The sequence below is a fragment of the Rhamphochromis longiceps genome, linkage group LG3, assembly GCF_057381845.1.
Source record: "Rhamphochromis longiceps isolate RC_006_pf linkage group LG3, R_longiceps_female_GT1.1, whole genome shotgun sequence".
NCBI lineage: Eukaryota > Metazoa > Chordata > Actinopteri > Cichliformes > Cichlidae > Rhamphochromis > Rhamphochromis longiceps.
In genome coordinates this window covers 41979667-42003232 of record NC_140559.1, presented here as the reverse complement: position 1 = coordinate 42003232, position 23566 = coordinate 41979667, and the positions used below count along the sequence as shown (strand labels likewise).

Here is a 23566-nt window from a genome sequence, read left to right as displayed (position 1 = left end):
TTTCCCAGACCAGGATCTCTAGGGTTGTTTTGAAAGACTGGAAAGACGTCGCCTGGTCTGATTAGTCTCAATTCCTTTTGGAAGATTTAGATGGCAGGGTGAAAATATGGATCCATCCTGCCTCATATCAGCTGGTTCAGACTGGTGGTGGTGTGATGATGTGAGGGATATTTTCTTGGCACACACTGGCCTACCTGAGTATTGTTGCTGACCATGTCCATCCCTTAATGACCACAGTGCACTGTGTTTTAGCAGGACAACACACCATGTCACAAACTGGTTTCTTAAACATGACATTGAACACTGTTCTCAAATGGCCTCCACAGTCACCAGATCTCAATATAACACAGCAGCTTTGGGATGTGGTGGAAGAGCAGGTTCACATCATGGATGAGCAGCAACTGTGTGATGCTCTCATGTCAATATGGACCAAAATATCTGTGAAGTGTTTCCAGCACCTTGTTGAGTCTGTGCCATGAAGAATTAAAGCAGCGGTGAAATCAAAAGTGTGACTAAAGAGCTATAATTACAATGATGTGCTTCTCTGTAGGCCTAATGTAAGTAAACGTCTCAGTCCATTCACGTCTACAAACACTGTCTCTTTTCTTCACTTGGGAAACAATGCAGCATGGTGGATCGCCACCACCGCTATCAAGCTTGTACATAAAGGTTTCTTGTATTTATTCCATTTTCCAAAGTTGGTTTCACTCCATGCAGCAGTGTAACAGCACTGAAGCAGCACACCAGAGCTTCTCTGATTATTTTCATCGGATTCTGTGTTTGTGAAAGGACACAAAACTCCAAAGCAAACCTGAAGGCTGAACATAAACACCTGATGTTGATCATAGAAAAGGAAGATAATAGAAGGACGATTGGACTACAGCTGCTGAGAGAGAGAGAGGGAAGGAGGGAGAGACAGGCGTGAGAAAGAGAGAGAGAAGCAGAGAGTGGCCGAGAGTCCAATTAAGCAGGATTTCTCTCATTGCACATCTGACTCTCTCTCTCTCTCTCTCTCTCTCTCTCTCTCTCTCTCTCTCTCTCACACACACACACACACACACACACACACACACACACACACACACACACACACACACACACACACACACAGCAGCTGTGCAGTCAGTTGGTGCTGCTGAGGGAGGGGCAGTACAATGAAAGCAGAGTTTTGTGTGTGCGTGAGAGTGTGCACTTCCATATTTGTGCATTTTTCCCCCTTGCATCACTATGCACATACCACATCCTCTCTGGATGCGGGTGTCTACCTGTGCGGCTCCGTGTGCACGAGTGTGTAGTGTAAAGGGAGAGCTGTGCACGCTGTGGACGTCCCGGGGCTCGCAGATGTGTGAGCGTGTAGGACTAAGCCCTGGTGAAGCCCGCTGCGAGGGGTCACAACCTTTACAGAATCAGTGCCTCTGCATGTCAGGACTAATGGAAGGGCCTCACCAGCTGCACAGAGAAGTGGAGGAAGAGGAGGAGGAGGAGGAGGGGGATGAAGGGAGAGAAGCGAGAGGAAAACGGGGAGAGTTGAGAAAAAAGATGAAAAGTGAATAAACAACACTGTTTTGGAGGAGGGAAATGGGGGAGAGGACGGGAAGATTTGGGAGTTGGAGAGAGACGGTGGGAAGAGAATGGAGAGGAGAAGAAATCTGAGGAGGGGGCTGGAACGGGTGGGAGGCGGAGGATGGAAACACTGGGGAAGTTTGAGGAAGAACTTTAAATACTTTTATCTTATGGAAGAGAAAAGTTGGATAGAGAGAGAAGAAAAAAAGGAATACCTGACACGTGGACATGAAGAAGAAAAGAAAAGAAATGAGAAATGGGGAATGCAAGGTAAGGTTAAAATTTTCTCAGCTGACAAAAGAAATAAGAGGAGGGAGAAAAATCAGGTGTGTAAAGAAATGTCTGCCTAATAAGGAACAAACTGGATGAGTGATGGTATGATGGACGCTCTAGGAGACAAAGGGTGTGGCCTCTCCGGTGAATACAGATTTTTTTCCTGCCTTGAGTCCTCCCCTTAACACTAAAATTCAAAGTCTTATCAGCTTCAAGTATGATTTTTATACAGCATAGGTGATGTAAAACAAAAAAAATCCTAATCAACTATAATTAGGTGGGGGGGGGGGAGTGCTTTGGGTCTCTAATTAATTTGAATTAGAGATTTAACAGCTACACACTGAACAAAAGAAAGATACGTTGATTTAAAAATATCTTGCTTCATCACTGCATCCAGCTGAAATGCAGAAATCCTGGAGCCCTTCAGTCTAAAAGCCAGGATCCCCATGTGCATGTAAATAACACTAAATAAAGCTAATTATGTCCAACCTTGACCCTTGACCCTGATGAGTCAGCAGGAAGCAATTTTCTACAGAAAAATGAGTGTTATTTCTGTTAATTGTCATGAAATGATCATCTGCAAAGGTGCAAACAAATCAGCTCAGGGCTTTTGAGAACTCAAGAAAATAAGCAGAAGATGAGATCATGATGAAGATGTTTTAAAAGCTTTTTATAAATTTTTTAAAATCTATTAAATCTATGCTAATTTATGCTGTGCACCACATTCAAAAATAATTCTCCCCCACACAGTATAAGTGTGTGTTCAGCTGCAGACAGTGCCACTGTGTGCCCATCATGACCAGACAGCCTGCTTCCTCTGCTGACATGACCCGGGGACGCTGATCGGCCGTCTGTGCCACTTTGTGCCGGGTTCAGCAGGCCGCTTCCCCTCTGACATCATCACTGTAAGACGGTGATGTAGCTGCTGTTACAGGAGACAGGGTAAAAGCCAACAATGGAGGACTCTGACACCGTGTCTGGAAGGTCGTTGGGCGTACAGTGACTGACGCGTTGTTTCTTCCTCAGTCTTCAACTTAATATCAAGGCAGAATTTACACACTGTGGCCTCACAGCGAAGCAAAAGCGACTGTGGAAGCAGAGTCAAAATGTTAGATTCCAAACATTTTGAAGATTAAATATGTGACTTTCATGTTTTATTTATTTATTTATTTTTGAGATTTGGGGCTCAGCAGAGAATCAGCAGAGGGGAACCTGTTGAGGAAGAAAAAGCAGAGCAACAGGTGGCAGATCAGAGTTAGAGCGACACCTACAGAGCACAGGGGGAAAAATCTAAAGACGCAGCTAAAAGACACACATACACACATGCACACACACATATATATATATAATTGTTACAATATATATATATATATATATATATATATATATATATATATATATATATATATATATATATATATATATATATATATATATATATATATATATATATATAATTGTTACAAATTCATTTTGGAGAAAAACACACAAATTATCTACTTTAAAAAAATCTAAATATTTATTGATGTTATTATATTTTGAAGGAAGGTATCATGTAAATGCATTTCTTAAATATGTGCTAAGACTATATTTCTTTGTCCCAAGGCTGGACAAACATATAACGTAGTTTAATTCAACTAAAAGTGATTTACAGTGAGGGAAACAAAATTTTAATCACTTTTTAAATTTCATTGTCCGTTTTTTAACATCATATGTTATCTAGTAAGGCGGAACAACTTTGGTATCATGTATGAAATCATATGTAAGTTTCAGTAGTGATGAAATTTTTCAAAAAAAATTGGTTTTTTTTGTAAAAAATAATTATTTTTTGTATTGTGAAAAGGATTTTCCTATTTTCATAAATGCTACTATTATATATTTCTGACAAAACAAAAAATATGCAACTCGTAATCATGTTTTCCAAAATAAAATATATTTTAAAACTGTCTAATTGAACTGAATCTAAAATACATTACAGACATCTTAAGAAGCAATCTGTGTGTCTGCGAACATGAAAAGATGAAAAACACAAAATTGGACCAACATTTTAGTCCTGTTTAATCGCCCCATCTCATAAACAATAGAGCGAGGGATAACTAATACAACAGATGATAAAATGGAATAGAAAACGAGAGCCAGGAAACCGACATTAGTGTAATAGTCGGCTCCCTTTTGAGAGCTGGATTTGCCCGTTTTTGAACTTTTGAACCCGGGTCGTCTTTAAAGTGATCAGCATGAGCAATATAGTTCACGCATATATATTGCACTTACATTTTGAGTATTTTCTCTCAGTATGTGTCTGTGTTTGTGTGTAATGCATGCTGGGGCCTAATCACAGGAGAATATTGTCATTTACTCACTCTAATAGACTCGGTCGACATCCTCTGGTCTGAACTAATGCAGAAACGAATCGCCCCGCTGGGAGCTGACTCACAGGCAGCTATTCTTAGTCAGAGCCAACTGGACTCATTCACTCACACCTGCAGCTGCAAACATTTGTGTCCAACGACAGTAGTGGCGGATTATATAGCACAGTTCCATGAATGCACACAAATCCATGATAACATCAAGTGGTACACGTGGCCCAAATCCTAATATCCCATTAATCCCTTCTGGCTCCTACCAGATGGTCAAAGGGTAGTTTAGGGTCATAGAAAATTATGTTCTTCTGCTGAAGGTGATGGTGTGTGTGTGTGTGTGTTTGGACACAAATGTAATGGTTTGCACGCAGATTTTTATGAAAGGGATGGGAGAAAATGTGAGCGAGGATGAAGAAGAAGAAGAAAAAAAGGGAAGTCTCACATCAGAGAGAGTCGGTGGAGCTGGTGGCGGCTTCCCTGTTTGTTTGTTTGTTTGTTTGTTTGTGTTTGCCGAGTACAGTGGAGTCACCAGGAGGCCAGCAGTGTCTGTGAGGCTATTCTGTCACAACGCATCCCGTCTCCCATCTGCAAACACACTCCATCTTTGCTCCCTCTCCCCTTTCGGCGGTCGGAGCATCCTCCTCTCTGAATTCCCAGAAATCTAATCTGTCATTGTTCTGCTAAAAAAAAAAGCAACCCAAAAAAACATTTCCTTCTTACTATTTGTCTCTTAAAATGTTTCATTCCCTCCCTCTGCTGCCTTCCTGCCGAAAGCCTTGTCCTAACGCAACAGGTCACAACCCGGCTGACCTCTTGTTGACCCCAGCCTGACCTTTTGTGGGTTAGCATCTCTCCCTCTTATCTCCAGCCGTGGTACTGCTAAAAGCCTGGATAATCCAATCACGCTGTCATTAGTACTGAGCGGGCCCCGGAGCTAGAGCAGGTGAGTGGGAGCATTTGTGTAAATGTGTGTGTCCCTTTCCTTTTTTTTAAAATCTTTCCCTTTTGCTCAGATTCAGCTCATTTTCAAGCACAAACATGATGTATGTAAACCAGCAGATAATCACAGCCTCCACACCCCCACCTATATCAGATCAGTGGTGTTTAAACCCCCAGTGATCACCTCAGTGTGGTTGTATCCTAACCCACGTGAACGTCGTGGACCCTCTGCTTTTTCAAACAGCACAGTCGATGGGAGCGGATGCAGATGAGGGCGGTGTTGCCAGGACTGAGATTTTCAGGATGGCAGGCATGTGTGGTGCCCCAGCCAATCACGGAGAGGATGCTCACAAAGACTCGCAAAATCACCATGATCTCTGCCTCCGTGAAGAAAAACTTTAATCCCCTGAGTGAGAGAGAGCCGGTGACTCGTAACGGCTTTAAAGAGCAATTAAAATTTTTAGTAAGACGCTGCTTTTTTAATTGGATCTCTATTATTGTTTCATGCCTTTCACCGTGGCAGTGTCTCCCTTTCGAGCTCAGTGGAACCTACCTGATTAATTATGAATAAAGCAATAATGAGCATAGCCCTCTTTAACCCGAGTGCAACCTGCATATGACACATTCTTTAATTAAACCGAGCACTTTAATTACATTAAAATTGGGCATACTATTTTTACTGCGTAGACACTCTGTTCAACTCCTTGCTTTGTTCTTTAGATACTCTTTATGCAGTCTTTTTTTCAATCCTTTTAGTGTCTCATGCAAGATATAATACTTTATTGCCTTGCTTCTAAAAGACCTGACCAGGCCACTGCAAGTGGTATTCTATGTGAATTACCATCCAAGGTCTCAGTGATGCGAAACCTTCTCTGCAAAACGAGTTGAACTCCTGTGGGGAAATAATGAATCATTTATCTATTTTTTGGATGACAGGAAAGTGGTCAGGTCTAAATCACCACTCACATCAGCCTCTAAACTAGCCGTTGGCTTCATTTCCTGTATTCTGTTCAAAGTTTTGTAGTTTTGTTTTGTGATTGGCTGGAACACACAGCACAAACTCACAGCTGGATGCAGACTACAGCATCCAACCTCCACGTGTATTGCGCTGGAATATTTCAGAGCTGGAAGCAGTACAGGCCAGTATCACTGATATCATTATGTGATGAATCATCATTTATTTGCAAATATTCTGAACGCATTTTAACGAGCTCTAAATCACTGTGATTTTTACTTTCAACAATAATTATTTAAAACAATAAAACACATTGATATTTGAGGTACATTTTATTGATTTCCAAATAAATTAATGTATATCTTTGTAACACAGTTCAGTGGGCTACATGTTGATGTTAAAGGACTGAAATAAATATTGATAGTATAAGTTTAGTATCGATCCAGAACTAATAAGGTGCAGGTATGATGCTATCGATCTGCCCACCTCTGCTGTGTAAGCAGCGGCAGTTACACTGTCACATTACACCGTCGAGGTAAATGTCAAACGGCTGCAGGTTTGAGAGCGAGCGTGTCTATCACGTGGTAAACGAGCAGCAACTTGAACTTTCGCTTCCTTATCTTCACAGGAGCGGCTCTGTTGACGCTTTCATTGTCTTTTATCTAAATGCGCTACAGGCAGAATCGTGGGAAAGTCCCATCATCATATATGCACTGTTCCGTTTCTAAAACTTGCGCTATCACCTAAGTCAGGATGGCCGAGCGGTCTAAGGCGCTGCGTTCAGGTCGCAGTCTCCCCTGGAGGCGTGGGTTCGAATCCCACTTCTGACAGTAACTTTTCACAAGCAGCACGAACAGCTTGCTCTCCTCGGGGTTGGTTAGAATCTGTTAGTTAACACGCCTCCGTGTTCAGGGTTAAAAATGTCGCGTTTTAGTCAGCTGTTCACGGGGTGGCATCAAGTGTCATCCGTCAACACTCTCAAAACGCAGGTGCTGCTATAACTTCGCTCTGTGAGAATCAAGTCCGATTGATTTTAAGTGATAACCTGTTTATTGGATTTGTTAAGAGGAAACCTGAGCGGCCTTTCACAGCTCTGGCCAGTAACCAGTAGCTCGAACCTAAAATAGAAAACTTTCCAGCTCTTGCACACATGCAGGCTGGGAAACACAGCTGACAGCATGAAGCACTGTGACTTTACCCCAGTGAAAGAATGAAAAGGTTTAATATAGCAGAAATATAAAAAATACGACTGTCAACGAGGATAAATGAATAAATAACTAAATAAATAAAGACATTCAGTGAACAAAGAGCATAATAACTGACATAAATAATAAAAAATGCTGCATTCATAAAACTGTTTGATGGGAAAATTGTGGACCCCTATTATTATTATTATTATTATTATTATTATTATTATGCTTCAGTCTAAAAATTCGGACTTGCAAATATAAAGTATTCAGATGCGTTGGGCCTGAAAATCTGGTTAAAACATTCTTATTTATTTACAAAGTACTCCTAAAAATATTTATTGTATAATGCCATTACTTTCTTTTTTTTTTGTATTTTATAATATAAAATCTTAATAACTGTATATTAAGTTATTGAGGGATATTCTTACATGTGTATTTTGTTATGTTGTCGTTTATTGTCTTTACATGGGGATGCTCACAGCAGGCGTTACAGTTCCTGTGAAAACACTTTTATCTGCTCATGATGACACTGTGTTGAATTTCTTGGTTAAAATTTGAGTGTTTAGGAGATCAGACCAGAGTTGCCAGTTGGGTCGTTTTAAATTATACGAACGTCGACTCCCAGAAGATAGTTTTAAATGCTTGAAGTCGTTGTTGGTCATGCTTTCAACCCAGCTTTATTCTATTAGATAATATGAACTAAAATAACCTGCTATAATAAATAATCATTACATGTTGATTAGTAAACTAGTAAAGGAGCATTTCACCAAATCACAGGATTCAGCTTTTTATGTCTAAAACTGTCCTGCACATTTTTTGTAACAACTTTTCCTCGTATGTTTGACAAATGACAGAAAAAGTAAAACAAAGAAACATGAGTAATATCAGGACCAAAGGTTGAGTGAGACCCAAAGCCATCCTTGTTTAGTCTCTTTGGATGAAAAATAAAACCTGCTGGTTTTCTAATCTGTCTCTATTTAATCAGAAGATTAAATATTCTGGTTTTTAATGAGGTTTTCTGACACTGATGCACACTGTGAGAAACACCAGACAACGGCTAATCTTAAGTGACAATTTCACCTTTATTAGCATGGTGAAAAATCATTAGTAAAGGTCAGGGTGACAGGCTGGAGGAGGGCTTGGTGCTCAGGTGGTGCCTGTAAAGAGAGCAACACACTGAGAGAGAGACGACAAGGATGTCCCTCTGCAGTGAACCACAGCAGATCTCTGTACTTGAGCTGCATATGCGCACCGAAAGTGATTGAAAAGCATTTCAATGAGATCCTTTGATTAGCGTCCTGCTTTCATCAGGAATTATTGAAAATAATCATTGTCCCAGTGTTTGTGCTGGAAATGATGAATGCCAGCGTGTCGAGGGATTTAAAGAGAAACTACTTTCTGATTTTAATTGACATAAAATAAAGAAGCCAGTGGACACTTTGCTAATTTATTTCACAAGCTGGCTTCTTGGAGCATTATTTGACTCTCTTCCAACAATAATAGCTGTAATTATGGAATTAATAAAGACTGAATAAAAGAGGAGTGAGGGTTCAGAAATGAGAAGTTTCTGTATGATTCACAGTAGAGAAATACGTGTCATCAGCATCACCATCATGCTCCCACCCATCGTTGTCATCTCCTGAATTATTACGCAGAAACGTGGCTCCTGTGGCAGATGTCTGATGCCTCAGAGGTCATGAACTCTGAGTGCAGATGCTGATAGAGGAGTGAAAGCAGCTTTGCCTTTGCCTCAGCTCCTTGAGTGACGTTGATCGTGCAGCAGAGAGACAGTGTCCTCCCTTAAAGACCACATGCATGGATTTTCCCCCTTTATATTATATGAAACAAAAAGGGAGGGGTGGGGGTGTTATCTGTAATATCCAGCATCATTATTTGCATTAAGATATAATCTCATCCTTTTCATAAACTCTGGAGACGTGGTCTTGTGATTAGTAAGAAGCTTTCGGCCGTACGCCAGGGGAAGGTTCCTCTTTTTCGAATCCTGGAAGTGGGGGAGGGTTTAAGCTGAAATTCCCTTCTGCTTCTTTCATAATAAAGCTGTTCAGGAGAAAGTTGTGTTTTTGTGTGTGTGCTGGAACGTGTAGCTCTTTTTTTTGTTTACTAAAGAGCGAAAAGTTGAAAGCATTGCAGGATGTGGGTACAAGATGAGGATGAGGACACTGCGGCTGCAGGTAAGACTCAATAATCTGGCCCTAAAGAGGTGCTGAAGGAGCTAAATAAAAGTTTCAGCGTTTAAAACGTCAGAAAAATAAAAAAAATTTACATTGCGAGGATGTTCATTGTGTAGGTTTTCTAGTTGATGCACATTTTTTGTGTTTGATTGTTTACAACAGCTTTTGTTACCAGCTAAATTCGACTGTGTAAAATAAAATAATGCTAAAATTTCACTTTTGATCTCATTGCAACTAAATCTTTTTTGACCCCCGCACAGCTGTCATGAAGTCATACAGAAATGAGGAACATTTTTTCTGCTTTAAAACTCAGCATTTTAATGTGAGGGTCTGTTGGTAATGACTTGCTTTTGGAGCCGGCCTCTCTGGCAGTGAGTTTCTTACGCCTCAGTTTTTAAACAGCTTAAACAAAAGACATATGAGGGATTAATCTGTGACTTTTGGAGGTGCTGCTACACGTGTTGTTTAACCTGCACAAGCAGTGTAGTAGTTTTGGTTTCATAGGTAATGTGCTGCAACAGGAATGACTATTCTGATCTGACGCTCAGCAAGAAAGAGGATTCTTTCTTTGATTTCAACACTGCTGACTCCTTAGTCTGTAGGACAAAGTGAAGTAACAATGGGAAACTTCAGTGAGTCACAGGCCACGGAAAGCGAAAACCTCTAAAGGTTCCTCATGTGATTTCCACTTCCCGTATTCCTCGCAGAGCACAACAACCTCATGGAGTTTCTCTTCTATTCATTCTGATCTTTGGTTGTCTGCCAGTGTCTTTTTTTTCAGGTGCCATTTCACAATATAAAGTGTCATGTTTTTGCCCGCAGACTCGGATGAAGAGTGTGCTTTCTCCTCCGAAGATGAGGAAGACCTTCAGGTACTGATGTGACTGACACCTTTCACAGGAGGGATCGCTGAGCCCTGCTCAGGCTGGTGTACTGCTAGCTTGATGGAAGGGAAAAATTTGACTGACTCTGGTTTAGAAATCTTCCCCGTGTGCCAAGAGCCTGCTATTATAGAGAAAGGATAAAAATGAAATGACACAAAAATTAAACAAAATTGCCAAATCAAAATGGTCTAAAAAGCGCATAAACGTGATTACGTTGAAACGTAATTTGGCGCCTCAGCTGTCTGATAATGGAATAAAATGTGAATGAAAATCAGCTGCGTCAATTTGCCGTTGCTTGATTGATCTCTTTCTTCCATTTTGCTGGTTGACATTTGATTGCCAGTGGCACATCCTGGAGAAGCAGAGGGACGAAGCCAATCACAGGCTGTCGGAGTTAGAGGAAGGTGAGACTCTTCACTTCAAATATCAACGTTGTTTACATGTTTTTTAAATGACAGGACTGTGGGACAAACAAATGAGGAGCTTTCGCACAGGAAATTGTTATGAATGTGTTTGTTTTGTGTGTTTTCTGAATGATTGTATCCTCTTCAGTATGCTTATATGAAGAGCTCGTGACTGACCACTGTGCTCTTTATCAGCTTCCAATCAGCTCCTGAAAGAGATCAACGTGCTGGAGATCCAGTTCCAGATAGAGCGCTCCTGCAGGGAGAGCGCTGAGGCACTGGCTCTCAAAGTATGTCTGTTAACTACTGGACTCTTTTTCCTTTCCTTTCCTTTTCTTCAGCACCTGAATCATCAGATCTCTATTTGATCTGGTTTTTCCCCAGGTGACCAAAGAGAACAAAGTCCTGAAGAGAAAGAGCCAGATGTTGATGCCACTCATCGCTGAACTACCTGAAAACCTGCCTGATGTGACCTTTGACCCTGCGGTTAATGGTGACGAGGTGGATGGTGACGAGGTGGATGGTGACAAGGTGGATGGTGCCGGAGGGAGCAGCAGCGAGGAGATGCTGCTGCTTGAGAGTCAAGCCAAGATCACAGGTTAGCTGGCACTACCCATGATATGAAAACAGCTATTTTGAAATTAGAATGGGAAAAAATAGAAAATGAAATCTTGTTATTTGCTTTGTTTTGTTTTTTGTTCCTGTCATGTGTGTCAGAGCTGCAGGCGTCTGTTGACGGTCTGCTGGCTGAGAAGCTTAAACTGGAGCAACAAGTGGAGGATCTGACCAGTGAGCAGACGCAGCTCAGAGAGCAGGTAATGTAGACAGTGTTTTTATATTTGTGGAGTCTGAGCACTTAAAGCAGGGATGGGGAACTCCAGGCCTCGAGGGCCAGTGTCCTGCAGGTTTTAGATATCACCCTGGGCAAACACACCTGACTCAAATGATTAGTTCATTCCCAGGCCTCTGGAGAACTTCAAGATATGTTGAGGAGGTCATTTAGCCATTTAAATCAGCTGTGTTGGATCAAGGACACATCTAAAACCTGCAAGACCCCCCACCCCTGTCTTAAAGAATCCTACCAAACACAGTATGTAAAGATGCCTTAAAGCTACATTCTTTCTAATAGCCAGCAGGGGCCGACTCATCTAGCTATAAAATGAAATGTAATGGAATTAATGGGGAAATGGCCTGTGGCTCCCTTTACCCCGACCCTGAGTAAACTCTTTTTCACTCTATGGTCTCAATCATTTGTTTAAAGTCTTATTGAATAATACATGTTGTCCATTTAGCAAATTATGGTTCCAATTAGTGTTCAGGAGGTCAATAAACAGCCTTTTATATCACCCGTTGTGGCCGTTGCAATCTGCTGGTGTGAGCTTGTCGTGCACTTTTTTGATTTTTATCTCCTGGTGCTTTTGCTGTGGCCGGGTTGAAGACATGATTCTGACAGTTTTTACCACACACAGGAGTTCAAAGATGATTCAGAAGGAGATGTTGAAACAGTATGAATCAGATTCTTTGGAGAAACTTTAAAATAAGGTTTGCATGACGCTGTAATGAGTGGTGACACCTGCCGTCTCTCCCAGCACTCAGAACTGTTGGTCAGATCCGCCCTCGCTCATCGAGTCCAGTTTCAAAAAGCTCAATGCTTTAAAACAAGACTTTGCAAACCAGCGAGTGACATCCATCTTTCATGTACAGTCAAAGGGACTGGCTGCTTTGTGAAAGCGAACCTTACAGCTGCTTCTTTGTTACAATAAAACAAATGTAAATCATCAAACCATAAGACTATAACATGTCATAATGTTGAAGTTCGTGTTTTCTCTGTGTATGTGTGTGTGTGTGTGTGTGTGTGTGTGTGTGTGTGTGTGTGTGTAGCTTGCTCTGGAGGTTGCAGAGAAGGAGGCCATTCTGAGGAAACTGAACAAACAAAGCAAGACTGTAAATAAACTCAAACGAGGTAAGTCCTGATTAGATGAGACTGAAGACTGAAGATTACTTTCATTATTGATTCACTTAAAAAATCCTTTCATGAATCAACAGACTTGAGATTATTCATTTTTGTGGTTCATTAATTTTTCAGTGTAACAACAGTCCAGCTTTTGAGTGCAATTAAAGGAGCATGTCACTGAAATTACACACACACACACACACACACACACACCACTTTTCTCTAGTTATGCAATTTTTTTCCATCTTATAGACATATCTGAGCCATATTTGGTACATTGTGTATTTTTAATTCATAAATGACATTCACCCTAAACCATTATGCAATCAGGAGTCTGCTTGCTTCTAAATCAAAAGCATCATAAATTCGTCATTAATATTTATTTTGTGTGTCTCCCCCTCCCCCTCGTGTGCACACCCAGTGTCCCAGCTTGTCACCGATGAGTTCACAGAAATGTCTCAGAAGCTGGAGCTGGAGCAGGGCCTCCGGCAACACGCTGAAGTCTTAGCCACCCAGGTGCGAGCGCGTGCATGTATTTGTGTGTGTGTGTGTGTGTGTGTGTGTGTGTTTTCAGCACTGGACAAAACATTTTGTCATATATTCACACCTATATATACTGAGGGTGACAGGTCGTGCCACAGGAACGGGACAAGGAGTGTTAGCGCTGACCTTCGGGCGGGTGTGGGGAACGGACGGACACTCCAGTGAAAGGGGAGGGAGGGGGATGCACACACACACACACACACGTTTCTGCTGTCGCACCGCAGCTGATGTGGCGGGACAGCACAAGAGGTCTCCATTCATCGTTTCTCACACCGACGACACTTTGGTCAAATGTGTGTCGCCTCTATGAAGAGACAAGACAAAAGCGCACACGCACTTGTACACATTGACGAAAAACATCAATTCACTTAAAAAACACACACACATACCCAAGCAGAATACACACAAACACACACACACAGCACAGTTGTTGCAGTCCCAGCTGCTCCCATAATGAAGGGCTTTTCTTTCCAAAAAAAAAAAGCTGTCTCTCTTCCCATTTAGCCCCTCCCTGCACCATAATTAGTGGTCATCACTGCCGCCGAAGGAGAATAGTGGTCTTTAAGCACAACCTGTCTTCGCCTGACACCTTTATGTTTTGCCGAGCATATAGCAATTGTCGCTTTTGTGCGCAGCCTCCTCCATTTACTGGACAGGCGCACAATAGGCTTCCTCACAGGGGTCCTTACCTGTGAAAAGGACCCCCGACTCTCCACACAATTCAGCCCCTTTACTCTCAATTCATGGTAAAAGACCCCCCTGCGCTGAATGCCTCTTGTGTGCACCACTATTTGTCTGTTTTCATGTGTTTTGAAAACAACAACCATTCACACCTCTCCTGTGTGATGCACGGTGGTATAATGATGCGGGGGCCTCAAACAGGAAACGATTTGGAGCTTTTTTTTTTCTGTGTGTGCTTCTTTGTTCCTTTGTGTTGCAGTGTGTGTACTCGGGGTGTGTGTGTGTGTTTGTATGTATGAAATAATTGTGCTAATTGCTGTGCGAAAATTGGTCTCTGCTAAAGGGAGCCCACAGATTGAAGCGGTGTAATTTGCAGCGCGGAGCCTCGTGCTGCATGCTCTGACACCAAGCTGCTGCTTCAGTTTGTCCCGATAGTAAAAACACAGAAATGAAAACCTCATTTTCTTACACTTCCTGTTCTCTGATCACGGACCTGCTCTCAAAAAAAAAATCTAGAAAATCTATCAGAGAGACGCCCATTATAAGCAGAGTGCACCGAGGTCACGTCCCTTGTATTGTTTTGAGGGGAATTAAAGGGTATTAGGGGCAGTTACACACAAAATAACACGTAGCAGGTTTTCTTAGCTGGTTTTATTTTAGATCTGGCTATTTGTGTCATTTAAATTAACCATCACCACCACACCAGACCATCTCTAAGGTTATAATTATCTCTGTCAGGATACTTCTTTTTTTTTTTTTTTGTGTCACAGTGTTTTGGTTGGGGAACACATTACAAGACTATGTGGACAAAGTACTGTGCCACCTACAGATGATATCAACAGCAGCTGCTCAGCTGTGGACCCCCATGTCAGGAAATGACATGGGGGTCATGTAATGTAATGTAATGACATCTCGGTTTTGATGTCATTGTTGTTCTTTTCCCGTTGATCATGTTTTGTTTCCTGCCTTTCTTTGTCCTACATGCTTCCACTTCCTGTTTTACTTTGGCAACTGCTTTTCCTTGCGCGTCTCCCGTGCCTTGATTTCCTGTCTCTGTCTTCTCTCTGAATGACTGATCCTTCCTGTGTCTAATTCAACAGTCTGTGTGCATTAGAGGCGAGCTCCTCGATCCAAATATCGATAGCACCGATACCAATGTTGGTATTGGTATTCGATCGATACCAGCACGACACAATTGTGCTAATTGTTGTGGAAAATTTAGTGGTCATAAATATGCGTTCAGAATTAGCATCCAGCTCAAAAATCATGACAAACTGCTCTGTCCTACATAAGCTGTCTTTACGGTACTGTTATCGGTATTGGTATCAGCAATCCTGGCTTTGTATTTACTTTGTATCAGATCAATAGTAACATTTGCAGTATTGCGATGCACGATCATTCTGCACTTCTTTTGGCTACACATGTGCATTACTTCTCTTAACCACTTATCCAAGTTAGTGATAGAGGAGCTTGAGGATCACAGGGGCCCAGCTCACCCTGACCAGGCTGCTGGTTTGTCACATGGTCAACACAGAGAGACACACCTGCAGCCAATTTGCAATCACCAGTTAACCTAATGCTCATATTGCTGGAGACGAGAGGAAACCAGAAAAACAACTGGCACATGGAAAATGTTTGAATACACGAAAGCTCCAGCCATTCAGAAGGTTCAAACCAAGAAGCCTCTTGCTGTGAGACAACAGTGCTAACTGCGCCTCCCTTATTGGTTCGAAAACTAATCAAATCTGCTCAAACCCAGCATTTTGCCTATATAACTGTGTGCACAACTAGCACAACATTAACACATGTCACAAACGCCTGTGCAAAAGAGCACTCTGCTGATTGAGGAGATCTACACAGCAATGATTAAGCACAGCTGGTGTATTCATTTTCCACAGCAGAGAAGAAAGAAGCACATTTTCCAAACGATTCAAGGCAAAGTCTGACATTTTTTTTTTTGTCACAATGCGAGAACAATGATGCTTTGTCTCACAGAAAAATAATCCTGTTCGCATTGCCGTTACTCTTCAGTGAAGCTGATGAGTAATACGTAACAAAGCTTCCAAGTCATTGTTCAGTCAAATGCTGGTTTGACAACCACCTGCTGGGAGACAATCAGCAACCAGTCCTTTAGATCTCACTTCATCTTTCCTCTAATTATGGTTCATTGTCAGTGATGTATTTCTTTTCCATTTTCTTAGAAACAAAGAATCCAAATATGTGTTGAAATTGTCAAAGCTCCATTTGTTTCTCTCCCCCCCCATCAGATGATCCTGGAGCAGAAGGCGGCCCAGGCCTCAGAGACAGACCTGAAAATGCAGGTGCAGCTGGAGCAGGTACTGCAACAGATATCCCAACTTAGCACAGCCCTGTGTGACATACAACTCTACTACCAGGACCGGGTGGGTAAACGTGATCACTGAGAGTGTCACGATAACAGAACATAGTGGAAATAACTGATATCTTCATCATGCCTCTGCTCTCCTGTGATCAGTTAAAACAGAGCCAGAGTGCTGTGGAAGAGAGCAGTGCCCTCTCTGAGCTGCAGAACCTGAGAGAGCAGCTGGAGAAGAGCGAGGAGGAGAGGAAGACTTTAGAAACTCAGCTATCTGACGCTAACAGCTTGGTCACCCAGCTCCAGGAAGAAGGTACTCCCTTGTACCTGAAGATACGACCTTATCACAACAAAATAACTGTACATGACATGGAATACATTTTAGAAAAGTCTTCTGATGTCTTAGAAATATTCAGGTTCTCTTGAAGCAGTGATTGGAGGTCATCACCTTCAAACGGATGTGCAACCAGTGATTCGCTTCCAGCGTGCCCCTGTGCCTCATCAGTTTGAGCACCGGTGCATTAAAGAGACTTTTAATCAGCTCATCCATATCAGCTTTTGTTATTTCCCATTCTCTATTCTCTTTCTTTTTAGTGAAAGAGTTACAACAGACACTCAACAGCGATGATAAAAGTGATGAACCAGGAGAGAAAGCCATTCCTGACTTCGTTCCACTGTCTCCTCTCCCTCCTCCGCCTCCTCCACCTCCTCCGCCTCCCACTACTGTTACCAAGTATGAAAAACATAAGCCATAGCTTCGTCTACTACTAAGAATACAAGTCTAAGTTTCACAGGATGGTTTCAGATATTGAATGCACATCAGCTGAGTTAAGTTGGTTGTGATTATTCTGGTGAGGATGATGTTTTAATATTAAATGTCCATATGTAAAACTCAATGGTCGACTGATTTCAGAGACATAATCCCTTTCTCTGCCTCCCGCTAGCTTTAAGGATTTCCTGAAGAGCAGGAAGAAACATGGTGCCAAGGCTGCTGATGATTTAAACAGTACGTCTAACCACACGCAACATAACCTTCAGCATGAAGCACTGAGATTTAACAGGGACTCTGCTTTAATCTTAGATTATCGACGAGATCCCTCATCTTGATATATGTCCTGTGTTCCTGGAAAGCATCTTAATTTTTTTCAGGCAGTAATTCTACAGCATCTCTTCTTTGCATAAAACATTTGATGGAACAAACATACAAAACACGCAAATATACACAGACCCCTGACAGTGCAGTAAATAGCACAGATTATGTCTTCATCATGACACCTGTTAGTAGGTGGGAAATATTTGGGTGCAAGTGAACATTTTACCATGAAAGTTGATGCTAGAAGCAGAAAAAATGGGCAAGCGTATGGATTTGAGTGATTTTGACTCACTGTGATGGCTAGATGACTGGGTCACAACATCTCTAAAATTGCAGCTCTCGTGGGGTGTTCAGAGACTCCCGTGGTCAGTGTCTATCAAAAGCTGTCCAAGGAACAGCGGTGATGCGGTGACGGGCTCATGGATGGCCAAGGCTCATTGATTCACATTGAGCGAAGGCTGACCTGTGTGGTCTAAACAGACGAGCTACTGTAGCTCAAATTGCTGAAAATGTTCTGATAGAAAGAGAGCATCACAATTTGTTGAGTATGGTCCGCAAAGCCACAGACCAGTCAGGGTGTCCATGCTGACCCATGTCCACCTCTGAAAGTACCAACAATGGGCATGTGAGCATCAGAACTGGAGCATGGAGCAATGAAAGAAAGTGGCCTGATTTGAGAAATCACATTTTCTTTCACATCACATGGATGGCCAGTTGTGTGCATCAGTTACCTGGGGAACACCAGGCACCAGGATGCACTATGGGAAGAAAGCAAGTTGGCGGAAGCAGTGTGATGCACTGGGCAATGTTCTGCTGGAAGACCTCAGGTCCTGTCATCTATGTGAATGTTACTTTGAAATGTACCACCTACCTAAGCATTGTTGCAGACCATGTTCACCCTTTCATGTTAACAGAACTCCCTGATGGCTGTGACCACTTTCAACAGGATAATCTGTCCTGCCACAAAGCAAAAATGATCCAGGAACGGTTTGAGGAGCACAACAACGAGTTTGAGGTGTTGACTTGGCCTCCAAATTCCTTAGATGTCAATCCAATCGGGCATCTGTGGGATGTGCTGGACAAACAAGTCCATGGGGGCCTCAAATCACTTTTTACAGGACTTGTGAGATCTGTTGCTAACACAGCTACAGGGTCTAGTGGAGGCCCTGCCTTGATGGGTCAGGACTGTTTTGGCATCAAAAGGAGAATATTAGGCAGGCGGTCATAATGTTATACCTAAATAGTGGAAGTTGTCAAAATAGGGACAATACACCACACTGATTTAAAAAAACTGTCATAGAAGACTAAGAAAGCAATCTCAGCACCAATATTCATTTTCATTACTTAAGAAGCAGCTCCCTTGTTGGACATGAAGGCAAGAGCAGTGGATGAAATGATGGAGAGAATAAAGAAAGGCATCGTCCTGAGACCTATGAAGAGAATACAGGTAGAAAAACCGCACTGTGAATTGACATTTGATATATGAGTGTTTTCCAAAGAAACTGATAAAAAAGCATAGCCTGCAGAAATAAATATAAACTCTGTCTCATAACCATCTAACTTCTTCCCACAGGAGGACGACAGTTCCTGGAAGGTCAGTTATCCCGCCGTTCTTCATTTTCTGTTATAACATAGCTGTGATCTGTGTCAGTGACAGATATTTGTTTTTTTGCAATCCACACTTTTCTTACAGGACCAGAAAAGTGACAACAGAAAGTCAGCCATCCTGGAGTTGAAAGGAATGCTGGTAATAACTATAAAATCAAATTTCACTGTGGGCTGAAAGTCACATCTGTGTTGCAAAAGAAAAAAAAAAAAACCTTACAGCCGTGAGCGATGCATGGCTTGATCTGCTGTGTTTGATCCATCTTTAACTATTTAATACATCAGGACAACATGAAGCGTCAGCACCTCCGCAGAGTGCCATCCAGGAGGGGAACTGGCCGAAATGTGGGCGAAGCAGAGCTCCTGATGGTGCTCCAGAGGAGGAGGAGAGCAATGGGAGACAATCAGGAACCACCACCCTCAAATCAACCACAGGGTACGCTGACAAGCATGGTGTTTTCTTAACCATATACTATACCTGTACCTTCACAGTGTGACGCTGGCTAATTATAAATGGCCTGTCTGCCATTGATACATGAATGATTCATGCTTAATTAAGGCTTCAAAGAACAGAGAGTGATTTTACAACACTTGTTTTTGGAAAAAAAGCATCTATTATCACACAATATCCGATTTTGTTCTATCTAAAACATGAAAACATAGCTGCCAAAACGAATGCTGGGTTTTGTGCATGTGTTCCCACACTCAGCGAAATGACATCTCAGGTGCCTTTATAATCTTATGACCTTCTAGAACTCTTTAATCAGCTTAAATTACAATGAGATCACAATAAATTGATTCTAATTTGTTTATTAGATTGTTTTCTTACATTATTTGTGCTTTCAGGTGCAAGGCACGAGCACAAACAGATGAATACACTTTTTTAGCCTTACCGAACACTCAAAGGTCTTTTAACTACAAGTCACACTTTAACTGTGTGCACTTGAGGCTCTTTATTTACCTCACATTTAGACCAATTTAGATCGCCATTTAACCCAACAAGTCTTTGGAGTGTGTGAGGAAGCCTTAGTCTCCAGAGAAAACCTGCTTCAATGGGTTTAACATGCAAGCTCCACACAGAAAAGCCCGACCAAGGATAAACACACCAGTCTTCTTGCTGTGAGGCGACAGTGCTAACCACTCCACCACCATGCCACCAGTTCTGATTCTGTGACTTCTGTGTGTCCTCTGTTGCTTATGTGCACCACATATAATTTCTATGCCAGGTATTTCAAACATAAGGTTGGGGAGACCAGAGTCTCCAATCTGGATTTTGTTCAAATATTTGTCATATATTAAAATGGGGCGCATTAACCTGAACTATAAGGGTTAAGTGGATCGGTCTTACTGTTGTTGTTTGTTAATTGTGTCTATTGTATATAAATATGATGCATTTGTTTCCCTGCTCAAAGAGGCCAGTTTAATTTGCCTTCCATATGTCCCACTCTGATATCTCATAAATGCTGTCAGATTGGGCACAAACATTCACTTTGACTCAAAGATGAGTGGAACTTGGTGGCAGAAGGTCAGCGTTACTCTGACCTCACAAAACAGCTTTGGACTTTACATGGAGACTTCATTTACCAACTAGACACAATTTCACAGAAATGTCTGATAGTGTAGAACAATGAAGATGTTACCATTTATATCAACCTGCTCTCATCTCAAGACATCGGATCCTGCCGTTTTGTCTGAAGCTGATGATGTCAGAGAAATGCAGTGGGTTCTGTTTGATAGGTCAAGACCTGCGAGGAAGTGGGAGTGACAGTGTTGCAGATCATCAGTGAGCCATTTCTTACCATCTGTTTAGGTTTGCGTTCACTTGCTGTTTATCTTAGCGTTGGAAATATACCCATTAAATCATAAACCCTGCACAGTGAAAAATAATGCATGTGTGTGTTCAATGCACATCAAAAATAACACACCCACTGCATTTAAATGTTTAATAAAGAAGGGTTTCTGTGCATAAATGACAAGCTGGGAGTGACATTTGTCTCCTGATTGCTGTGGGTGGCGTCTTGGCACCAAGATCTAAGGACACCTTTGCGCTTGTCTCCATGTCGCTAGCGGCTTGTGACAAAACTAAAAAGGTCAAAAGTCAACTTCACTGTGGCTACATTTCAGATGTGGTAGGGTACTGAATAGGTGACGCTGATTGGTTAAAGATCTTCTGTGCTGCTGGGTTGAAGACGTATGCGAGCCAGCCCTTCTGTAGTATTGATGGCTCTCATGATTATAACTTAGTCGTCCAAAAATAAATGCACGTGACACGTTTCATTAAACTCAAAGTGTTAGCGCAAATACCACATGAGTCTAGGGCAGATGTGAGTGGTCGGTGGCTTACAACCAGGAGGTTAGTTACAAATGCAAAGTGCCTACCAGGATGTAACCAGGACATATGCTTTTAGATGTTTTTCATTAGTTTAAAAAAAAGAGAGAAATTCTAGATGCCAGCTTTTAGTATTTGTTTGCATTAATACTTCTAATGATCTTCATCCACTTATTTTTAAAAAAGGAAAGAAGTTATGCAAATTCACTGTTAAAAGGGAAAGATACAGACACAAAAGGGAGAAATAACTGGCTCCCTTTCAGGCCGAGAGCCATTTCGCTCCCTCTGACTTACCTATATTTCCTAATCAGAGAAAACCTCTTTATTCTCTACCTGCTTTCAGTTGTTTTAGCCCACCCTTTAGCTCCCATTTTCAGACTCGTGCCTAAAATGAATATGCGGTGATCTCTGTGCAGATGTCCAACCAGGTTTGCCGTGTGTTCCAGTGGCAGGCGACGCTCCCTGGGCAGGTGAGAGCGGCAGCGCCCCTGTGCTCCGGAGGCTGAAGCAGAACCGAGAGAAGAGAGACTCTCGCATCAGAGCATCAGCACTGTTCATCAGTCACCAAGCCTGACAGCTGTGAGAGGAGGACATGCTGGTTGCTATTATTATTATTATTATTATTGTTGTTATTATGATACTGCAGGTTTATATGACAATAGACCAAAGATGATTGAGCAAACTACGCATGTTTGACTTTAAAAGAATCCATTTTATCTTTACATCTTTCGGTATTTAAATGCACTGCCTCCTTGATGTCTTACAACAAACCAGCACTGCCTGACTTGCCTTGAAAATTTTAAATAAAAACTTTAGCTGTCAGCTCTCTATCCGACAGCAGTTGCTTGTGTTTGTTTTATTTTCTTGAGGGAATCCGAGGGTCAGGATTATATCGTAAACGAACATTAAATCTTGCATTTCCAGCTAAAGAAAAACAAAGAAAAGCATTTTTCAAATGCCGTTTAACCCAGGTCTATAAAAACCTTGTTGCGTGTCAAAGGAAATGGCACTCTTTCAGCCGTATTTAATAGTCAGCATCATCCCTTTCAGAAACTGGGATTTCAGCTGATCTAAGTGCAGAAAATAGATGGAAAATAGCCCGAGCCATTAAAGAAAACACTTGCGTGAATGTGATTGCCCGCTCCTCTCCCAAGGTGTCTGTCTCTTAAAGCTCGATCCAGCAAAAGAATAGTGGCTGCCATTCATTTGGACACATTAAAGCTGTCGCACCGAGAGCCCAGAGGTGCTGCTGAGATAAGAGCCTCGGGTGATCTGTGTGTGTCCCCCCTGAAAGTTTCTTTAAAATGTAGCAGGCTGCCTTTTGTTTTCTCACCTCCACACAGGTCCTGCATATATATGTGCGCATGCATGCATACATGAATGAATCCATGCACCTTCACACTGTGCTACCTGCCTCCCTGTCTATCTGCGTTTGTTAAAAGCGTTTGAAAAGAGGATGAAATTACTCCCACCTTTGACTTTGACACCATTTTACTGTCTTCACACTGTCTTCACATTATATATTTACTTTATTTAGCTCTGTACCAGAAGGTCTGCCTTTTCACTCTTAATCATGCATTTTTTATTGGTTTATATCTCAGTCTCAGAAGTGTCAGGCTTTGAGACATAGTGTGTACTCGCATCTTTCTAGCTGTTGAATCCATGCACACAAAAGCTCGTGTCTAAGTGCGAGAGAAAGAAACGAAGCCCTCTGAAAAGGATCCTATAGATACAGATGATATTAAAGATGTGTCATTGACTCACAGAGGTGAGATTCAAATAATGTAAATTAATTTTCCTCTTAATGTGTTTTTCTTTAACTATAAATGCGCGCTGATTTCCTTGCAATGAGCTCTAATCGTGGCTGCTATTAAACCCACTTCTAAGTCTACGTATCCTGAATCAAATTTAACTGAGCCAGTGGCCCATTCTTCAGAAACGAACACAGAGATCTGGTCTTCTTGGTTAAAACTAATTTTTGTATTCATCAGCTTCCTACAGGGGAGGCTGAAAAACTGCTTTAAGCTGCAGAATAAAATAATTACACAGATATCGTTAATCTAAAGTATATACAATGTGGCTACTTGGGGACCAAGAGAAACGAGGTTTGACGTCCTACTGCTGCTGATGTCTGTGGTTTGTATATTTAATTAACGGTGGAAATACTTAGAGCACACATTTTCCTCACTTTTTCTTACAGATTTCCTGCCATCATGAGCTATAGTAGGAAATATTTTGACTTCATAAGGATACATTTGGTCTTACA

The 23566-nt window shown here is 41.8% G+C and overlaps 1 protein-coding gene and 1 non-coding gene across 7 annotated transcripts; both read left to right on the top strand.

Annotated features, from left to right (window-relative positions):
- Nucleotides 1–1684: 1684 nt before the first annotated feature.
- Nucleotides 1685–22208, top strand: shtn2 (shootin 2). Of its 6 annotated transcripts, none has more exons than XM_085398297.1 (18): nt 1697–1833; nt 4971–9472; nt 10295–10344; nt 10700–10760; nt 10956–11050; nt 11145–11358; nt 11478–11575; nt 12642–12723; nt 13136–13230; nt 16206–16340; nt 16433–16586; nt 16868–17006; nt 17218–17279; nt 18716–18813; nt 18940–18960; nt 19060–19113; nt 19257–19407; nt 21717–22203. In XM_085398297.1, exons 2-18 carry the CDS (start codon nt 9433–9435, stop codon nt 21872–21874), a joined length of 1707 nt encoding a protein of 568 aa, XP_085254423.1. In that variant the 5' UTR covers nt 1697–1833; nt 4971–9432; the 3' UTR covers nt 21875–22203. The 6 variants fall into 6 exon arrangements, with proteins under 6 accessions (XP_085254406.1, XP_085254415.1, XP_085254398.1 ...); XM_085398306.1 differs by lacking the exon at nt 1697–1833 and having other exon boundaries at nt 4846–5139; nt 5380–9472; XM_085398280.1 differs by lacking the exon at nt 4971–9472 and having other exon boundaries at nt 1685–1833; nt 18719–18813; nt 21717–22208.
- On the top strand, nt 6838–6920 carry trnal-cag (transfer RNA leucine (anticodon CAG)). The gene has a single exon. It is a non-coding gene; the product is annotated as a tRNA-Leu (tRNA).
- Nucleotides 22209–23566: the final 1358 nt, after the last annotated feature.

Excerpts from the sequence above, each read along its gene's own strand:
- shtn2 (XM_085398272.1), top strand. The coding sequence starts at position 1,734 with ATGGAAGAGAAAAGTTGGATAGAGAGAGAAGAAAAAAAGGAATACCTG. Across the intron at positions 18,961-19,059 it reads AGGACGACAGTTCCTGGAAG|GACCAGAAAAGTGACAACAG; the intron begins GTCAGTTATCCC and ends CTTTTCTTACAG. Across the intron at positions 19,114-19,256 it reads TGGAGTTGAAAGGAATGCTG|GACAACATGAAGCGTCAGCA; the intron begins GTAATAACTATA and ends TTAATACATCAG.